Below are 18,127 nucleotides of genomic sequence, written 5' to 3'. Positions count from 1 at the left end.
TTGCCTGGAGCTGCACCAGAAGGGACAGGTGCTTTGTTGTGTTTGCCTGGCAGGAGATGGAACTAAAAACCATCTTGGGCATTACAGAAGCCTTTCAGTGTAGTAAAAATTGCTGTTTTATCAAAAATTTTAACAGCTCATGAGGCTTTACAGTGCCCTTAACTGTACGTAAATAGTCCATGAGAATAAGCTGTGTAAATTCTGTATTCTACAGTATCTGTTGAGGTCCTACAGGGTCTCAAATGAACTGCATTAAGCACCTGGGATGTGAGTGCTCGGCAGCGCATAAACTAAAATTGGAAGCACCTGGGGTGTGAGTGATGAGATAGACCCTGTTCCCACTCCCATGATGGGACTTTTCCTTTGCACCCAGCAGAGGAGACATGCTGGAGAAGACCAAGGAGGAAAAGAAAGCTAAGGCAGTTCTCGTGCCATGCATCATTTTCTGATTGTGGCTGGGAGTACCCTGAGACACTGTGAGGCCAGTAGGGGAACATCTCCTTGCTCGAGTCTTACACTTTTTCAGAAACCAAGAAGAGTTTCTCTGTGGGTGGATGGGTACCTAGCAAGAAGGCATGCTGGGTAAGCCCCGCCCCAGCCAGCCAGCCTGAAGCCAGAGGGGGTGAAGGAGATAAGCACTTTTAAGTCCAAGCAGGCATGGCAACCGTTCTCTTCCTGTCTTGTTTTGTGATTATGCAGGAAGGTCTGGTTCTTTTGGCCTTGTGGTGATTTCACATTTGTGTTCTCACCACAGGACCAGTGTTGACACCTTTGGACATTTCTAAACATCAGGATTTCTCCTTTCCTTTAGGAATCATCTACTAAGCCTGATAAAAAGGTTTCCATCCCACCAGGCCAGATGGGCGGCCCCCTGGCTTTGCCTTCAGAACATACGGGAGGCCTGAGCAGTGGGGCTGCAAACAGGGAGCACCCAACCCAGGCGTCTGGCAGTCTTGCTAATCCTGCTCCTATCAACCTGGAGGACTCATTGGATGGAGACTTGGTCCGTAATTCGGCCTCCTCCTTGGAGGTGGTGTCTAAGGAACTGGCCGGGCTGAGCAGCAGAGCAGGTGGGAGCTCTGAGTTCCCACTGCCGGCATCCTCAAAAGCACCCGCGGAGAAGATGCTGGGCGTTGTGTGTTCGGAAGAGAAGAGGAACTTTGCGAAGCCCGGCCCTTCTGCCCCGCCAGCCTCTAGTTCTCTGCAGTCTCCACTCAATTTTCTGGCTGAACAGGCTTTGGCACTGGGGCAGTCCTCTCAGGAGAAAAAACCAGAGAGCTCTGGCTACAAAGAGCTGTCCTGTCAGGCTACGCTCAGCAAGGGCCTGTCAGAAGTGCACCAGTCCAAAGCAAAGCACCACGGCTTGCCGCGGACGTCTCACGCACCCCAAGCGGCACCTCCTGTGCCTGGCCCCCAGGTCAAAGTTTTTCATGCAGGCACGCAACAGCAGAAGAGCTTCACCCCTCCAGCTCCTTTCGTCAATAAGCTTCAGGGCCCAAAGCCTTCATCCCCCCAGTGCCATCGTTCTCTCCTCCAGCTTGTGAAGACAGCAACCAAAGGCCAGAGCTTCCATCCCTCCACGCCATCCTCTTCAGGAGGCACACCAGCCTCCAGCAGCAACTCTCATAAGACCCCAGCCTCGTCTTCTACCGCCCTGAGCCATCCAGCAAAACAGCACTCAGCCGGCTCTTCAGGGCCATCTTACAAGAATAGTCCCTTTGCCAGCTCTGTCTCTAAACATGGGGTTTCTTCCGGCAGCTCTTCCTCTGGAGGAACATCAGTCCAGAGTTCTACTTCCGGGAACCTGCTCCCCGGTGTACAGCCTCCCTCTACAGGACAGTCTGCCAGCAGACCTGTCCCAGGCTCTGCAGTGAAAAAACCACCTGTTTCCCAGAAGCTGACCCTGGTGGCCCCTCCAGGTGGTCCAAATGGAGACTCCAGTGGTGGGACCCAGGGAGTGGCAAAGCTACTGACTTCCTCCCTAAAATCCAGCGCGGTTAGCAACGTGACATCGTCTACCTCCTTGCCAGTGAGTGTCCTGGCACAGCAGCCCGCCCCTCGTGGGTCTTGTGGACAGGGCCGCTTGCCTTGCCCTGCTCGGAGAGTGAGATCTGACACTGAAGGTCAGGTAGGAACAGTGAGCCCGAAGATTGGAAGGAGGACTGGGCTTCCTGTTTTCAGGTCGTTCCTTTTCTTTTTCTGGTGTAGGAATCCCAGGAGAGCCTGAAACTTCTCCTGAGGATGAGCAGAGGGAAAGGACTGGTTTGCAGGGATGCTGTGATTGTGGGTAGTATAGAACAAGCCATATAATTCCTTTCATTTTTCATGGCCTCCTACTTGTCCATCTCTCCAAACAACTAAATGAAAATGCGGGCGCCTGGGTGGCTCAGTGGGTTAAGCCGCTGCCTTCGGCTCAGGTCATGATCTCAGGGTCCTGGGATCGAGTCCCACATCGGGCTCTCTGCTCAGCAGGGAGCCTGCTTCCCTTCCTCTCTCTCTGCCTGCCTCTCTGCCTGCTTGTGATCTCTCTCTCTGTCAAATAAATAAATAAATCTTTAAAAAAAAAAAAAAAAAATTTAAAAAAAAAAAAAAATAAATGAAAATGCTGTCACCTCTCAGGTCATCAGCTTTGTGGAGATGTTCAAGCCCCAGGAAAAGTGATTCTTTTGGTTGGATTTTAAAGGACTCTGCAGGTCAGACAAAGGCATTTTGACAGAATGCAGTGGTTAATGAGGGTTGCCTGTGGGTAATTACAAGAAGTTTGGATGCAGGGTGGGACCTGGGAGAGAGCATGTTTTCATTTTCCAATATATGTTTTCATTCAAAATGAAATTTGAATTTCAGTCAAAATGTTTTCATTTTCCCAATATATAAAAAGGTTATGTGGTTTAAAAACAAAACTGTAGAAAGGTTTGAGGCAAGTTGTTAACTGCCTCTGTCTTGTCCTACCTCCCCTGCGAGGTGACTGTATTTCTTAGGTCCGTGTTTTTCCTGTTTCTTTCTAAAAACAAAGATCAATACATGAAAATATATATGTATATGGGTTTGTTTGGTTTTTTTGAAGATTTTATTTATTTGACAGAGATCACAAGTAGGCAGAGAGGCAGGCAGAAAGAGGGGCGGGTGGGGTGGGGGGAAGCAGGCTCCCTCCTGAGCAGAGCCCGAAGTGGGGCTCAATCCCAGGACCCTGGGATCATGACCTGAGCCGAAGGCAGAGGCTTTAACCCACTGAGACACCCAGGTGCCCCAATATATGTGTATACTTTATGTATATAAGTGTGGACACACCAGTGTTTGTATATGCTTACGTCTGTTGATGTCTGCAGAAGATACCCTTTCTTCCTTGCACAAAGGAGGCATACTTAATACCCAACTTTTCAAGTGAACACTGTCCTAGGAGCCATTCCACACCAGTTCAGAGACTGTTCTCTTCCTTTCCTCTGGGGCAGCAGAGCACAGGGCACCTTCATAAGGGGTGGTCTGTGGGTGGGTCCCTGCCCTGCACGTCCATTACCAGCCTTGGTCTGTGAATGAGCTGCAGACAGAGCTGGCATTCTGACCATGCCGTGTTTCCTCCCCAGAAAGGAACGAGTGGGGCTGTGCTGCTGGCCAGTTCCTCGCCCTTAAATCTGCTGTCTGCATCCTACAAGTCTGGCAGCCCGAAACTGCCCGGAGCCATGAACTCCAACTCCCTGGGGATCATCTCCCAGTTTCCCCTCCACGTGCTCTCCTTCAGCGCCGAGTCCTCTGCCAAAGCAGGGGTTTCCAAGGATGCCATCGTCACGGGTCCTGCCCCTGGGACATTCCACCACGGCCTCAACCATAGTAAGTGCTGCTTTCCTCTCTCCTCATGCTGGAGGGACAGAAGGTTCCCCAGTGCCTGTGCTGTGATGAACTGATGAGTTCTGTTGTCATGTGCTGGGTTCCTGTGTTTGTCTGGTGTGCGACCATGGGCAGCGTTCCTGGGAACCATGCTGAGCACCCCCTCCCCAGAACTGGTCCAGGAGGTTGTCTGGGCTCTCGACCACCGAAGCAGCTTTTCTGTTCCTGTCTTCAATGTGTGTGTTTTGTTCTTTTCTCCCCTCCTGTTTTCTCTCAGGTCTCCTGGCTGGCTTGCACTCCAGCCCACCCCGTGCAGCGCCTCTCCCACACGCTGCCGTGTCTACCCACATCCCGCAGAGTCTGCCAGGTAATTGCCAGGTGATCAGAGTGCCATGCATCCCATACGCCATTGTGCTCCCCACCTTTAGATGCCTTATCTGCTGCCAGGGAGTTCAGTGTCTTCAGCTTGTTGTTACTGTGTTGTCCTGGTTTGTCCTTCAAGGCTGTGGCTCTTTGGGTGCTCACTGACTTAGGCTTCCACTTTGAAATTTCCTCTTGTTCCCCACTTCAAACTGCTACTGGGTCCCCTTTACCCGCTGTGATCACAGGGGGGGGGGGTTGCAATGTCCTGTGTTCGAGGCAGGGGAATCCCTTAGCTAAAGTAGGTACTCACATCAGTGCTAATATCCAAGGGCTAATTGGGGCACAGAAAGGCCTTTACATTTAAACTGCTGCACCTTTCATGTGCTGCCAGCTAAACTTTAAGTAAAAGGGAGAGCCCAAACAGCAGCAAGGTGACAAGGGCTAGGTCTTAGGAGGGACCCTAACCTGTGATGCTACCATATGTGCCAGAGAGGAGGATCTTCCAGTTAAGTTCAGTGTGAAGGCAGATGTTAGGGAACACAGCAGGACCCGGGACAGCATTCTTTTTCCTGCTTCTCATCTCTGTAGATCAGTAGATTTCAGAAAGGGGTAGGGTATTGCTGTGAGAAGGCAGCACAGATGTCCCAGCTGGCACCTTCACAGTAAGTGATGGGCCTTGCCCTGTGCTGGAACAGGATTCTTTTTTTTTTTTTTTTAAGATTTTATTTATTCATCTGACGGAGATCACAAGTAGGCAGAGAGGCAGGCAGAGAGAGAGAGGAGGAAGCAGGCTCCCCGCCGAGCAGAAAGCCCAATGTGGGGCTTGATCCCAGGATTCTGGGATCATGACCCAAGCTGAAGGTAGAGGCCCCAACCCACTGAGCCACCCAGGCGCCCCTGGAACATGATTCTTCAAGACACCTAATGGGATGCTGGTGAGAAGCCTCCCAGGATCTTGGTTCTGGCCTACTGCTCTTCTTACTACTCTAGACCTGCTCCAGAGAGAACCAGGGAGGCTGCGTCAGTCCCGGCACAGCCGTTCTTCAGGAAGCTGAGCCTGGGTAGCCCTGGTGCACAGGTGCTGGGCTGGGAGTGAGACAGGGAGCTTGCCTGGCTAGACATGCCTGTGGCCGACAACTCCCAAGTCTGTGTCTGTCTCCAGCTTTGCTGTGGGTCTCTGGCCCCTGTGTCCTGAGGCTGATGCATTCCTGGCGAACGCCAGAGGCTGTCTGGGCATAAGAATGGATCGACAATTGTCAAGATGAAAATTTTGCTTCTTTAGAGGAAGGAACCAAGATGCTAAGCCTGTATGAACAGTGACTCCATTTTCCTCCAGAGAAGCTGTAGCTCAGTGGACTTAACTCCGCAAACTGGTGGCTGGCTGCTGTAGTAGCTAAGAGGATAATGTGGGGGTGGGTCACAGAGCCACCTGGGTGAGAGTGTGTGGTTCGAAAGATGGCAGGCACTGCCTCTGCTTGATTTCGGGCATGTCACACTTTCAAACAAACAAAATAATTGAAGAGCCATTGGAAACATGACTCTTGGCCTGTGGTATTTTCAACAGCCAAAGGAAAGCACTTTCTTAGACCATCTCTGTCTCTTTTAGCCCTTCTTCACGTTGGAGGATTATACTGAGTGGTTGTAAATGAAAAGCTGCCTGCTTATTCCAGCTGTGTGACCGTGTCTGCTTTGCTTTCTTTCTCATGCAGACTCAGAATGCTAGCGCCTTTGAACTTGTCTTTGTAGGGCCTGAGGGGTTTACTGGTGAGAGCGCTCCTTGCTGCTTGGGCGGAGTCCCGCGTGCCAGGGGGTGGTGGTGGCTGGGAATGCTAGCGGCTCTGGCACAGAGCTCAGGGTGCCGTGCACACTGGAGCGGCTGCAAGTGACTGTGCCCTCTATCTCTGCTGTGGGATTTTGTGCTCATTGGAGCCTTAGAACACACAACATTCGGGGGCTTTTGCTATCTGAGTGAGCTCCTTGAGGTTTTGTTCTTGCCACCCTTTTAAGGGAATCAGAGATCCTGAAAGACTTGTGTCTTTTGCTTACTCTTTTCCAGACGCTTCTCAGCTTCATGGAAAGGGGCCCGGTGTACCACGGAAATTATGACGTCTTCAGAAGAGAGGCCCAGCTCACTTATGTCTGGGCGGAAGCTGAACAAGTAGGTCTCAGAAACTGGATAATCACTATGCTCGTTCTGCCAATTGGTTTTCTTCTGGAGAAGGTGTGAGTGCTAAGTGGAGCGTCTCTTGGCACTGTGATGTGCCTTCTGTTAGGGGAGCAGCCCTGGGCTTCTCCGGAGGCACTGACTGGCCTGGTGCTCTGGGCTCTGTGGCTCCGTGGCTCTGTCGTGGACAATCGTTGGAGGGGCAGCTCTGGGCTAGGGCGCGTGCTGGGTCATGTACGATGCTCTGGTGTCAGGGCGGAGCAGTTGGCACACACGCTTTAAATCTGCCTGACCCCTGGCATTTGGCCAGAGTAGCTCCTGGTGCCCTTGGGCTCCAGGACTCCTGGCGACAGCAGGATCCTTGAGTGGTCATGATGTCCATCCCATCCTCAGGCTGTGTGCTCAACAGGACAAAAACCCCAGCTCATATACAGCTGGGAGACTTACCTTGTTTTTTTTAGAAAAATACTCAGAACATCTAACGTGTGCTCATCATGGTGGGGGCCAGCTTCTCTGCTGAACATGACAATGAAGCTCTTTCAGAGAAAAGACCTTTGTAGATTCAACAGTTGTGACAGGATTTTTAAAGACACTTATTTTGGTCCAGATTTCGTCATTACCATTAACGCATTGGATAGAATGGGACTGCTTTGCGCATGTCGTATTATAGTAAGACATAATTCCAGTGCCTTTTTGGTGGAGCAGAATTAGACACACGTCCATTCAGCCCTCTGAGTGGATCTCAGATGAAGACTTTTTTAAGATATGTCTGTATTTAAGACATAGCCAGTTTGAGTTTTTTACAGTTGCACATCATAATCTGTGCCGTCCTGACTTGAAGGTCATCTGGGCCCCCAAATCCCAGGTCCCAATACAGCCAGGGCCCCCATTTTGTTTTTTCCAAGTTCATACAGGTGGACTGCAGAGCCCCAAAGCCCTTCATCTCTTGGAGGGCCAAGGATATGAGGGGTTCCAAGTCTTAAGACATTCCAGTTTGTTTTATTTAGAAACCGTTCTCAGGCAGAGCTGCAGGAACAGACCTTTGTGAAGCGTCTGCCATGTAGAAACAGGCCTCGCCGTCCTGGAGCGCTCCCGGCAGCAGGGCTGTGCGTTGACCTAAGGGTGGTGCCCCCATGAGCTTGGCGAGCGCGTCAGAGACAGACTAGGACCGCGACCCGGAGCGCACTCGGCCCATGGCTGCTTCACAAGGATGGGGAGGGCATTTGCCTGTCCTGTGAAGTATGTGCCACGAGGGTGTCTGAACTGACTGCTTCGGCTAAGTGATTGCAAACACGGAGAGTTCTCCACCTCCTCAGAATGTGTGCCTGTGTGGAGACACAGGCTGCGCTCTTGGTTCCTGCCTTCCAGGGTACAGTGCTCAGTAACTCCCAGTTCATGCAGATCTTTGCCTGGTTGCCAGCGGAGCAACACCTCTGTCAGCCGTCCGGCTAGGCCTCTGCTGTTTGGTTCCCCCCCCCCCCCTTTTTTTTTTTAATAACGTAAGAACCAACATGTGTTTCACATCGGGCTAGAGTGGATTCCTTCCCTTCATTATATCTATTTTTTGCAACTTGGGTTTCCAGTTTGTTTACAGAATAGTCTTAGGTAGTAGCAAAAGAGCCAAAGAAGAGATTTGTATTGCTGAGCTCAGAGCCGTGCAGAGGCCGCCCGTGAACACTGAGCAGTGGGAACTCTCCAGGCTTCTCCACCCGAGAACACCCGAGGTCCCTTCCCTGCAGCGCTCCCTCCTCCCCATGTACCATTGAGTGTGCAGCTGGAGCAGAGTACCCTCATTTTTAGGAATCTAGTGATGCCTCTTGCCTCAGGGAAACGTTTCTTTGATGGGGAGTTTATGAGATTTCTTTTTCTTGTTTATGCTTTATTTGTGGTAATGAAAGAGTGAATGACTTTCACAGCCATGGCCGGGCAGACCGGCAGGCAGAGCGGGCTCCGGGGCCGGGGGCTGCGGGGCTGCCCTCGGTGCGGCCAGCTGCTCCTGAGGTGTGAGAAGAGCTGTGGCTTTTGTGCGGCGCGACTTTGTTGGTGTGGGGGGTGGTGTGGAAATTGTTAATCTTGTATAAAGCAACTCAATAAATTGTTTCAAGGTTTCCAGAACATTGTTTCTCATTCTCTCTACCATTTTTGCAACTAATTCTTCTTCCCCTAGGAGCTGGTAGATGAGGAATATTCATTTTGGCCAAAAGCCAAGAGGGAGCAAGGGAAATAATAAACCTCATGTGCAAAAGACGACGACACACTATGGAGTTAGAATGAAGCCACCAGGTTTTTATTTTTGCACTATAAATAGAGTTCCCTAGTCCCATTTTCTTACATAATACACGAGATAACAGAGAACCTAAAATTCTTTTGGTGAAAAATCAAGTGTATAGTTAGTATACCTAAATACCAGTGAGCTGGTAAGAAGACTTGTAAGGCACTGAAACTAAGGCTAACAGCAACGCAGTTCTTTATGAAAATACTTTAACTTCAGAACCACAACACCTTATCTGATGGTACCTTTTCCTGGGACAGTCTGGCTGACAGTTTACCTTCACTCGAGCACTGAAGGCCAGGCGTTGTTCTGGTTTCTTTGCAGCTTTTCTGGCCTAGAACCTGGATCTCTCTCACCAGGAGGCCGCTGACAGAAAGTCTGCTGTCAGCCAGAACCCAGAGGGGGCATGTGAATGCAGGTCAGCATCCCTGAGGGGCCCAGTCCTTTGATGTAGGGAAAGGTGTCAGGGAGGGAGGCCTTTTTGCCTGAGAGTCTCCCTACCTGGGGTGTGAAAGCCGGTCCTTGGAGTGGGCTTGCCTGTTGCAGTCGTCATGTGTCATGTGCTTTAGTAGTTTTTCGGATTGCTTCCAGATGTCACACGAGGAGACTACTGATGGAGGTGTGTAGGAAAAGGGACAGAAGAGGGGCATCGTGGTTGTCTGATCATCAGAGGATGAAGTGGTCCCTCCCCCAGGTTGAGGGACAGTGAGGGCTTGGGGGACGTGCTCAGCTCTGTACAGGTCAGCAGCCCGCACAGGGCCAGGGAGAAGACACAGTGGTACGGGGTAGGTTTCTGAGAAGACGGAGGGCCAGGCTGTGCCTACTTCTGCCCAGACACCAGGACAGCCAGCTCCTGGATGGACATTTCCTTGTTGACGTAGCGGTCGTACTGAGCTGGGGTCAGCCTTCCTTTCTGCAGAGCCTCTTCGATGGAGAACTTCCTGCCGGACTTCCTGTCGTGGATCACGGAGGATTCTCCAGTAGGGCCCTTCACTGATATTTCCTCCCAGTCACACTCTTGGCTCCGGAGTTTGACAAACATATTCCAGTCGATGAGACCGGCCCGGTGGGCTTCCTCTGGGGACAGCTCCCGGCCTGTGTCAGGGTCGATGACCACAATGGAGCGCCGCAGGTGGTTCTCCCTCTGCTCCCTCTTGACGGCCACGGAGCCCAGGCGCTTCTGCAGCTCATCGATCTCGAGGTCTTTGTCTTTGGAGAGCCTCTTGAGGTCGTCCAGTTCTTTCTCCAGGGACCACAGTCTGGAGTCCAGGTTCTTTCCAGAGTCCGCCGTCGTCATGTTTCTCAGGTCTCGTGTTTCTGTTGACGCCATTTCAATTTCTGACTGAAGCCGCCGGGTCTCGAGCTGTAGGCTCTGCCGCTCCAGCTGCAGCCTGTGGTTCTCTTCCCTCAGGAAGTCCAGCTCCTTGGAGGACTTGGAGTTGTAGAACTCCAGCTCCGACAGCTTGGCTTCCAGCCGGCTCACCTCCGCATCCAGGTCCCTCTTGCTCCGGCTCTCCTCCTCCAGGCTGCTCTTGAGCTTCCGGATCTCTTGCTCCGTGTCGCCCTTGTCCACCTGGATGCTTTCAGAGAAGACCACCTTCTCCTTGACCTCCATCTGCTCCAGGCTCACTAGCTTCTTCTTCAGGGTCTCCAGCTCGCTCTCCAGGACCTGCCGCCGGTGCCGCTCTTCCTCCAGCTGGACCTGGAGCAGAGAGTGTTCTCTGGCCTGCTGGGGGTCCTGCTGTAGCACCACCTTCTGCTTGAGGGTCACCTTCTCCCGGGCCTCCCTCTCCTCCTTCTCCAGGTCGGCCAGCCGCTGCTTCAGGCGCTGCACCTCCAGCTCGGCCTCCCTGCGCGCCTGCCTCTCCCGTTCCAACTCTTCCAGCTGCCGCTCAAGCTCCGCGCGCCTGCGCTGCAGCCGCCGCAGCTCCCCACGGAGGTTGTCAATCTGGCGCAGCTCCACATCGATGCTCTCGGTGAAGGCATTCACCTCCGCGCGCAGGCTGGGCTCCTCCTCGTACCTGACCACCTCCTGCTGGACCACCTTCTCCTTCACCTGGGACAGCTCCTCCTCCTTCTGCCTGACCTTCTCCTCCTGGGAGGCCCTCTCCCTTTCCAGATCCACCTGTTTCTTCTGTTCCTCTGACAGCCTGGTGCGCAAGGACTGCACTTCCTCTTTGGTCTGGGGATCTTCCTGGAACTGGAGGATCTCCTGGACCACCTCCTTGGTCTGCACCTGGGGTTTGGTGTCCTTCAGGGACTGGATCTCTTGCTTCAGCTGGTAGATTTCCAAATCACACCTTTCAATGAGTCTCGTCTTGTCCACAATCTCCTCCCGGAGCCTCTGAAGCTCCTTCTCCATCTCAGGGTCGGTCTTGTACTTGATAACTTCCTTCGTCACCTCCTTAACCTCTACCTGGGGGCCCCGCCTCCGGAGTGCCTCCAGCTCGCTCTGGTAGCTCTTCAGCTGCTCCTCGGCCGCCCGGTACTTGCGCTCCTGCTCCACGAGCTCCAGGCGGAGGTCGGCCACTTCCCTCTCGGCCTCGGGGTCCGGCCGCACGATTTCCCGCACCTTCTCCTGCACCAGCACTCGGGCGTTTTCCTCCTCCAAGGCCCAAATCTTGCGGAGCAGCTCTGTCTTCTCCCTCTGGTTGGCGCGAGCCTTGGCCTCCTCATCCTCATACTGGCGTTTGAGGTCGCTGACTTCCCTCTCGGTCGCCACATCCTTTTCCACCTTGAGCACCTCCTTCACGGTGATCTTGCCCTCAGCCATGGCCCGCTCCTTCTCCAGCCTCTTGAGCTTGTCCTGCAGGAAGGTCAGTTCTTCCTCACATTCCTCCCGGAGCTTGCCCTCCCGCCGCTGGGCCTCCTGCAGCTGCCGGTACTCCGCCTCCAGCTGGGGGTCGCTCTGCCGCTTCACCACCTCCTTCTCGGTGACCTTCTCCTGCGCCCGGTTCTTCTCCTCGGCCAGGGCCGCGACGCGCTGCTGCAGGAGGGCCACCTCTGCTTCCCGGGTGCCTTTCTGCCGCCGCAGCTCCTCCAGCTCCTCCCTCAGCTTCAGGACTTCGTCCGCCTGGGCTCTGTCCGGCTCGATGCGCAGCACCTCCTTGACCACATACTCCTGCCCCCCGTCCCCCGTCTCTTGCTCCAGCACGCAAAGCCGCCGCCGCAGCGCCTCCAGCTCCTCCTGCAGCTGCCGGTTCTTGTGCTGCTCCTCGCTCAGGCTCCGCTGCATCTGCTGGAGGCTCTCCTCCAGGGCAGGGTCTGGCACCTTCTTCAGCACTTCCTTCTTCACCACCGCTTCCTGGGGGCTCCGCTGCTTCAGAGTCTGGATTTCTTCCTGAGCGCTCTTGACCTCCTTCTCCAGCTGCTGCCGCCGCTCGATCTCCTCATCCAGCTCCTTTTGAACCTTCCACGTCTCATCGGCTGTGGAGCCCGGTGCGCTCCCTTGCAGGCTCTCATGGCTCGCTCCCACCTCCGGCTGCTGAGGAGAAGACAGTGCGTGGTTATAGCCGGACGCTCTGCCCAGCTCGTTCCCGCCTTGTCCGAGAGCACCTCGGTCACCTATGATGAACAGGTCAGACTGGTGGTTCCGTGACCCCCAAGACTCCCTCGGTGCCAAGGTCACTGGAGAGTTCTAGGGTTACTTTTGAAAATGGTAAAAACAAGTGTTTTTTGTTTTTTGGTTTTTTTATATATTTTATTTATTTATTTGACAGACAGAGATCACAAGTTGGCAGAGAGGCAGGCAGAGAGAGAGAGGAGGAAGCAGGCTCCCTGCTGAGCAGAGAGCCCAATGCGGGACTCGATCCCAGGACCCTGAGATCATGACATGAACCGAAGGCAGCGGCTTAGCCCACTGAGCCACCCAGGTGCCTCAAAACAAGGGGTTTTTTTTAAGTGATAAAGTATTTTTCAGCCAAAGAGCATGAAGTGAAACTACACCCTGCTACCTGCCTCTGGTCATGTTCCCAGAGGCTGTGGGGCGTCTTGGAGACGTGCATCTGTCCCGCACAGATGGCTGTCCCCCATTCTGCACTTAGTAGGGACAGCAAATTCCACAGTGCTGCTACTTCATTTTCCACTGTGTGGCCGGACAGACGCGGGCTTCTGAAAATACGCGACGTGCTCCTGGGCACTCAGCACGTGTTCGGTGGATGGCACACTTGTCGCATTCGTGTCAGCAGAGGCATTGGCGGGGGCCAGTACTTGGCCTCATGCTATCCAGCCACGTTAGCAAGGGACACTGCCACCAGCTCACAGACTGTTTCTTGGAAACAGAAGGAGCCTTATTTCTCACCTGCTGGCATAGTGTTGAGCAAAATGTCTTACTTAGAGGGGTGCCTAGGGGGCTCAGTGGGTTGAACAGCCGACTTTTAATTTCGGCTTAAGTGGTCTTCTCCAGGTCATGGGATCGGGCTTCGAGCTGTGTGAGGAGTATGCTTGGGATTCTCTCCCCTTCTCCTCTGCCCTAAAAGAAAATCTTAAAAGAAAAAAACATCTAAGAACATCCATTACCTGTCTCAGGAGACTCAGAGCAAACTCCAGATTCTGCAGCCTCTGTCTGTTGATGGCGTTAACTTCTGTGAACTTGGCAGCAAGAGCCGCTTCCTACAGGAGAGAGTCAGCAAACAGGAGTCAACAGGCTAAGCCAGAGTGAGCTGGACAGTGTTTGCAAAAGTCTGAAATTTGGGGACAGTGAGTGGCTTCTGGCCTCTTGCTGCCTGGAGCTGGACGTAGTCTGAGCTGGTGGAGAAACTGGATTTAGAGGGAGAAGCCTAAGTCCCTGCCTCTGTGCCCTAAAGTTCTTGTGTGTAGGAGTATCAGCTCTCCGTCCGTGTGTACTCAGGAAGGGTAAAGTGGGAGCCTCCCGAATGCACGGCTCTGGCCCAGATACCTCCAGCAGCCTTTCCAGGTAGATCAGCGTTCCTGCCCGAGAACAAGTTCATTATCTTTTCTTACTGAGCATGTTAGCTCCCAGGAGGGCTTCTCAGGCCACTTTCCCTATTGGGTGTCCATCTCCGAGGCCCCGGCAGCCCGCAGAGCTCACCTCTTCCCTCACTTTGGCAGCAGGGGACTGGAGCCTGGCTCTCTTGCTCACATGGCTGCTCCTTCCATTCTCCAGATCAAGAAGGGACCTTAACTTCTCTGCTTCTAACTCGTAGTCCTGGGTGAGAGAGAGATGGGGCAGGGGGGCAAGGGCAGCGGAGTCCGAACCGTTGTGCCCCTCGCAACGGCCGGCAGAGGTCTGCGCAGCTGCGTCACCTGCCAGGAGGTTGTGAGAACCATCGATCCACCGAGCTGTGTCCCTGAACAACCTAGGACACAACCAAAAGTGCCCGCACTTGCCCCTCGCGCCCCCACACAGCGGTCCCTCCGTCCCCGAGCGTGGCGCTCTGCTGCGGTGCTGTAGCCATTTCTCACCCCGGTGCCTCCTGATCCTCCTCCTCCGTCAGTGTGGTGACCCTAATCCAGCAAGTGGGGGGAGGAGAACGCGCCTGGCCGCTTCTCTGCTGCCTGCCATTTCGGGGATTTCTATTTTCTCTTTTGCTTTTGTAAATAATGCTGTTAGAATGATTTTGTTTATCTTCCATTGTTGTTCTTTGGTAATTTTCCCCTTGAGGATAAATTCTTCCTGTGTACTGCTCTGAGCAGTAGAAATCCCTTTTCTGGAAGTGTCTGATAGCCCCCTGTTGTCCCCAAGGTCGTGCCGGTTGAGAGGAGGCCCGCTGGGCCCGGCCCAGGGTGTCCCTGTGCAGCGCACCTGGCGGGAAGAGGCTCACCTTGACAGCTTGCTGGTACTGCTGGGAGTGCGCGCAGACTGTGTGGACTTCCTCCTCCCTTCTTGCTATCTCATCTAGCAGGTTCTGTAAAACAACAGAGACTTTAAACATCAAATTGGGGAAAAAAAAAAACCCAGCTTGACAGAGGAGTTAGATTCCTTAAATCTGACATTCTTCTGTAGCACAAAGTATAATGAATGGCTTCCTTGTGTACAGCTGTTTGTCACAGAAAACAGTTGTCCAGCCCTATGAAGAAGGGCCAGGAGGAGAATAGAGTCTGCCCGGAAACCAGTGTTTACTGAGTACTTTGGAACGTCAGGCACTGTTCTCCTACCTTGCTTGCATTACCTCATTTAATCTTCCAGCCGCCCTGTGAGGGAAGCACCATCACCCTCTCCAGGAGGACACCAAGGCACAGGGAGGTTCAGTGACTTGCCCATGGGGACACAGCTCTTAGGAGTAGAATGTGGCTTTGAATCTAGGCTGTTGGGGTCCCATGTCCCTTGTCCCTGAGTCCAAGATTGCTGCCTTCCAAGGAACCAGGACTCTGAACTCTGGACACGGACGGGACCTTTCACCACAAGCGCCCTCCTTATGGAACTATGACCGTTGGCTCAGTCAGCCACCCTGCTCAGATGGTCCACGCTGGGCCAGGCCCTGTGCTGGGCACCGAGAAAGGAGTGAGACTGCTCTCGTTCTCATAGTTAGGTTCTGGGGCCAGGCAGGGCCAAGGTCCCTTGAGGACACAGCTCTGCCAGGCCTTTGCCCTCCTCTGTTGGGGTAGGCGGCAGCCACTGCCTGGGTCCCCTCCGAACCCCCGCGCCCCGTGCCACTATAGGCCTATGAACACAGAGGCAGCTGCCCTACCTTCTGATTCTTCAGCTTGGTCTCCATCTGGCTGAGGCTGTCTGTCTCCTGGGGCTCATAGCTGGGGATGTGGGACAAGAACTGGAGCACATGGTCGCAGCCACTGCGGTAGTCCTCATACGCAGCCTTGGCGCTCTGCAGGCTCTGGGCCCTATTGAGACAAAGCCCATCAGGCCTCTGCCACCGTCAGTGGGTGCTGCCTATACTTTTTCAAAGAAGTTCTCTCCACTCATTGTTTACAAGCAGGAGGGATCAAGTATAACCCAACAAAACCGAGACACTCCCCAAAAAGAGGGTGGTTAATGAAATTATGGAATGTTAACTTGGAATACACTGCGGCCTCTGTCAAGGACAGGTAGGTCCAGGCATACTGACCGGCAGAGATGCCCATGGGGTATTATAGAACCTCAGTAACCCACAAGTCCAAGGAGAAACCCCCGGAGACACTAGGAAACCTGAACTTACTATAAATAAAAACATTAACATTTGTGGGACGCAGCAAAAGCCATGCTTATAGGGAAATACGCAATTTTCAGTGCTTTTATTGGAAAAGGAGGAAGCGCTCAACAATGGAGAAAAAATAAAGCAAACTAAAGCTAATACCAGCAGGAAATGGTTAAGAACAGATGCGACTGGAAGAGGAGACAAAACAGGAGAGAAAAGGACTAAAACCAAAGCTAGTTCCTTAAAATGATCGGTGAATTGATGAGCCTCCCCATGGTCAGGAAGGTCAGGAAGGAAAAAGAATACGTAAATAAAATGAGAAAAGGTAAAACATTGGGAATGAGGTGGGTACATCCCATCAGGTCCTGGAAGCAATGAAAGAATAATGTTATTAGGGACAATTTTATGTTAGTCGATTCACCCACTTGAGGAGATGGACAGATTCCTTGAAAGACACAAGCTCTCAGACCTGTTCCAAGAATGAGATGACCCAGAATAACCGGATACCTAGTAACAAGGTTGAATTTGTGAAAATCTCACACATTGATAACAAATGACTCACAGGCCTGCATGGCTTCTCCACTGGTGAATTCTACCTAGCATTTAAGTAAGCAGGATCGGTTCTGTACTAGTTCTTCGGGAGAGGAGAAGAGGAGAGATCCCACTTACTCGCGCCTGACCCCAACAAGGCGGAGAGGAAAAAGCAGGACGCAGTGTGTGTTGTCATCCGTGTTCCACACCTGCCCCAGCTCCTCAGCGTTCTTGGAAGGGGACACAAAGTGGTAGCTATGCTTCTCTTGAACAGGGGCTGGTCGTTACAATCGCCTTGAGTTTTTTAGTTTGTACATGTATTATTGCTTTTCTCAAAAAGAAACCCTAGAAAACAAGCAGCCTTCAGCAGCCTCGGTGCAGACCAGCTAAGTGGGGGCTGCGGCCTGCCCGAGGCTCCTCACCTGAGCTCAGCTTGCTGGCGGAGGTTGTCTGATCGCTGGCCCAGCTTGAGCACCTCGGCCTCCTGGCGCTCCAGGTCCGGGCAGTGCTCCTGGAAGCGGCTCACCAGGGAGCTGGAGCACTGCTTGGCTGCCTGCAGGTTCCGCTCCACCTCAGCGAGGAGGGCCTTCTGGGCCTGCAGCTCGGAGGCCAGGGTCTGCCGGGGCAGAGAGGCAGATGGCGGGTGCTGTGGCTGGAGCTTCCAGGGCCAGGGCAGCGCTGCCCCAACTGTTGGGGGCCTTCTGCCTTGGCAGATAGGTAAGCCCGGGTGTGGGAAGGGACTGGGGCTGGGGCTTTGCTTCTGTGTTTCTTCTTAAACCTGGTGGTGGTTTCTGCAATGCTGGGTTTCATCACAACACAATCCGGAAAACCTGACCTCTAAAAACCCTGCATTCGGCAGCGCGTGCCCTGTGACATCGCACCGGGACCAGAATGACCGGCTGCTCTCCCTCCAGTTGCGAGGCCTCGGGCCTGAGGTGAGGATCCCCGCAGGAGAACGGGTGTGTGAATGCGGGGCCTCCCGAGGGCTGGAGTGCCCACGGGCGACAGGCAGGCAGACACGCCGAGCAGCCCAGGGGCACCAGAGCAGAGAAAGTGGGCGCTAGGACTGGAGGCAGCGGCCGCTCCGTGGCTGCTGACCTGCTCCAAGAGCATGCCGGCCCAGGGGCCAGATCTGCTTGTCCGGGGACACTGGAAATCGGGGTGGTTGACGTGGATACTTGTAAATCCAGGCTCCTGATTTCCACAAGCCCCACGAGCAGCTGGGACTCATGCCATGGGCCTCCATTTGCAGCTTCTGACCTGGCACCCCACAGCCTTTCAGAAACTGCAGACTCGCTGCCCCCGTAACTCAGGGCCTCCGTCCCCATCTGTTCAGAGGCAGGGGGTCGGGGAGCACGTGGGGAGAAAGGCTTGCAAGACCCCAGGTCCCCAAACTTACTGCCAGCTCCTGCCTCTTGCTGTCCAGGGCGCGGCCACTCTCAGGTACTGTGTCGTCCTGGGTCAGCTGCTTCTCGTAGGTGGCCAGCACCTCCCAGCCCTGCTGCAGACTCTTCTCTAGGCGGTTGGCCACATCCACTCTGGGGACACAGGTCAGGAGTGAGGGGTGCCCACCTGGCCCCATAACCCCACCCGACCTCCCGCTGCCCGCCTGCCACCCACTTCTCCTGGGCCAAGTCCAGCAGCTGCACTAGGCGCTCATATTTGCGGTTGGTGTCCTCCACCCGGGTCTTCAGCAAAGGGGCGGTGCCGCTGCCCGGGAGGGCCTGCACGAATTCCTCGCACTCGGCTATGCTGCGCACCTTCTCGGGCTCAATCCGCCGCAGCTCATTGGTGATGTTCTGTGGGGACCAAAGCCCCTGGAGTTGGCCACAGTCCAGCAGCCTCCTACCATCTAGGGGTTTCACGGGACAGAGGAAGCTG

At 53.8% G+C, this 18,127-nt stretch overlaps 2 protein-coding genes across 4 annotated transcripts in view; one reads left to right on the top strand and one right to left on the bottom strand.

Annotated features, from left to right (window-relative positions):
• Positions 1-8,464, top strand: part of UBN1 (ubinuclein 1) — a 38,026-nt gene extending 29,562 nt beyond the window's left edge. Inside the window, exons 15-18 of one of the 2 annotated variants that reach the window (XM_059415389.1) lie at positions 812-2,029; positions 3,582-3,825; positions 4,100-4,189; positions 6,242-8,464. In XM_059415389.1, the coding sequence (XP_059271372.1) occupies positions 812-2,029; positions 3,582-3,825; positions 4,100-4,189; positions 6,242-6,291 (1,602 nt within the window). In that variant the 3' untranslated portion in view covers positions 6,292-8,464. Of the gene's footprint in view, positions 1-811; positions 2,129-3,581; positions 3,826-4,099; positions 4,190-6,241 lie in introns of both variants that reach the window. The other variant, XM_059415388.1, reaches the window with a different exon arrangement.
• A 150-nt stretch (positions 8,465-8,614) lies between these two features.
• Positions 8,615-18,127, bottom strand: part of PPL (periplakin) — a 44,704-nt gene continuing 35,191 nt past the window's right edge. Inside the window, exons 16-23 of one of the 2 annotated variants that reach the window (XM_059415386.1) lie at positions 17,867-18,045; positions 17,646-17,784; positions 16,669-16,862; positions 15,272-15,422; positions 14,405-14,488; positions 13,672-13,788; positions 13,140-13,232; positions 8,615-12,105 (exon numbers count right to left, since the gene is read on the bottom strand). In XM_059415386.1, coding sequence (XP_059271369.1) covers positions 9,442-12,105; positions 13,140-13,232; positions 13,672-13,788; positions 14,405-14,488; positions 15,272-15,422; positions 16,669-16,862; positions 17,646-17,784; positions 17,867-18,045 — 3,621 coding nt within the window. In that variant the 3' untranslated portion in view covers positions 8,615-9,441. The remainder of the gene's footprint in view (positions 12,106-13,139; positions 13,233-13,671; positions 13,789-14,404; positions 14,489-15,271; positions 15,423-16,668; positions 16,863-17,645; positions 17,785-17,866; positions 18,046-18,127) is intronic. The other variant, XM_059415387.1, reaches the window with a different exon arrangement.

Source organism: Mustela nigripes, chromosome 11 (assembly GCF_022355385.1).
Source record: "Mustela nigripes isolate SB6536 chromosome 11, MUSNIG.SB6536, whole genome shotgun sequence".
In the NCBI taxonomy this organism is placed as follows: Eukaryota; Metazoa; Chordata; class Mammalia; order Carnivora; family Mustelidae; genus Mustela; species Mustela nigripes.
Note: the sequence above shows the minus strand (reverse complement) of the source record. Positions and strands in the feature narration are given on the sequence as shown.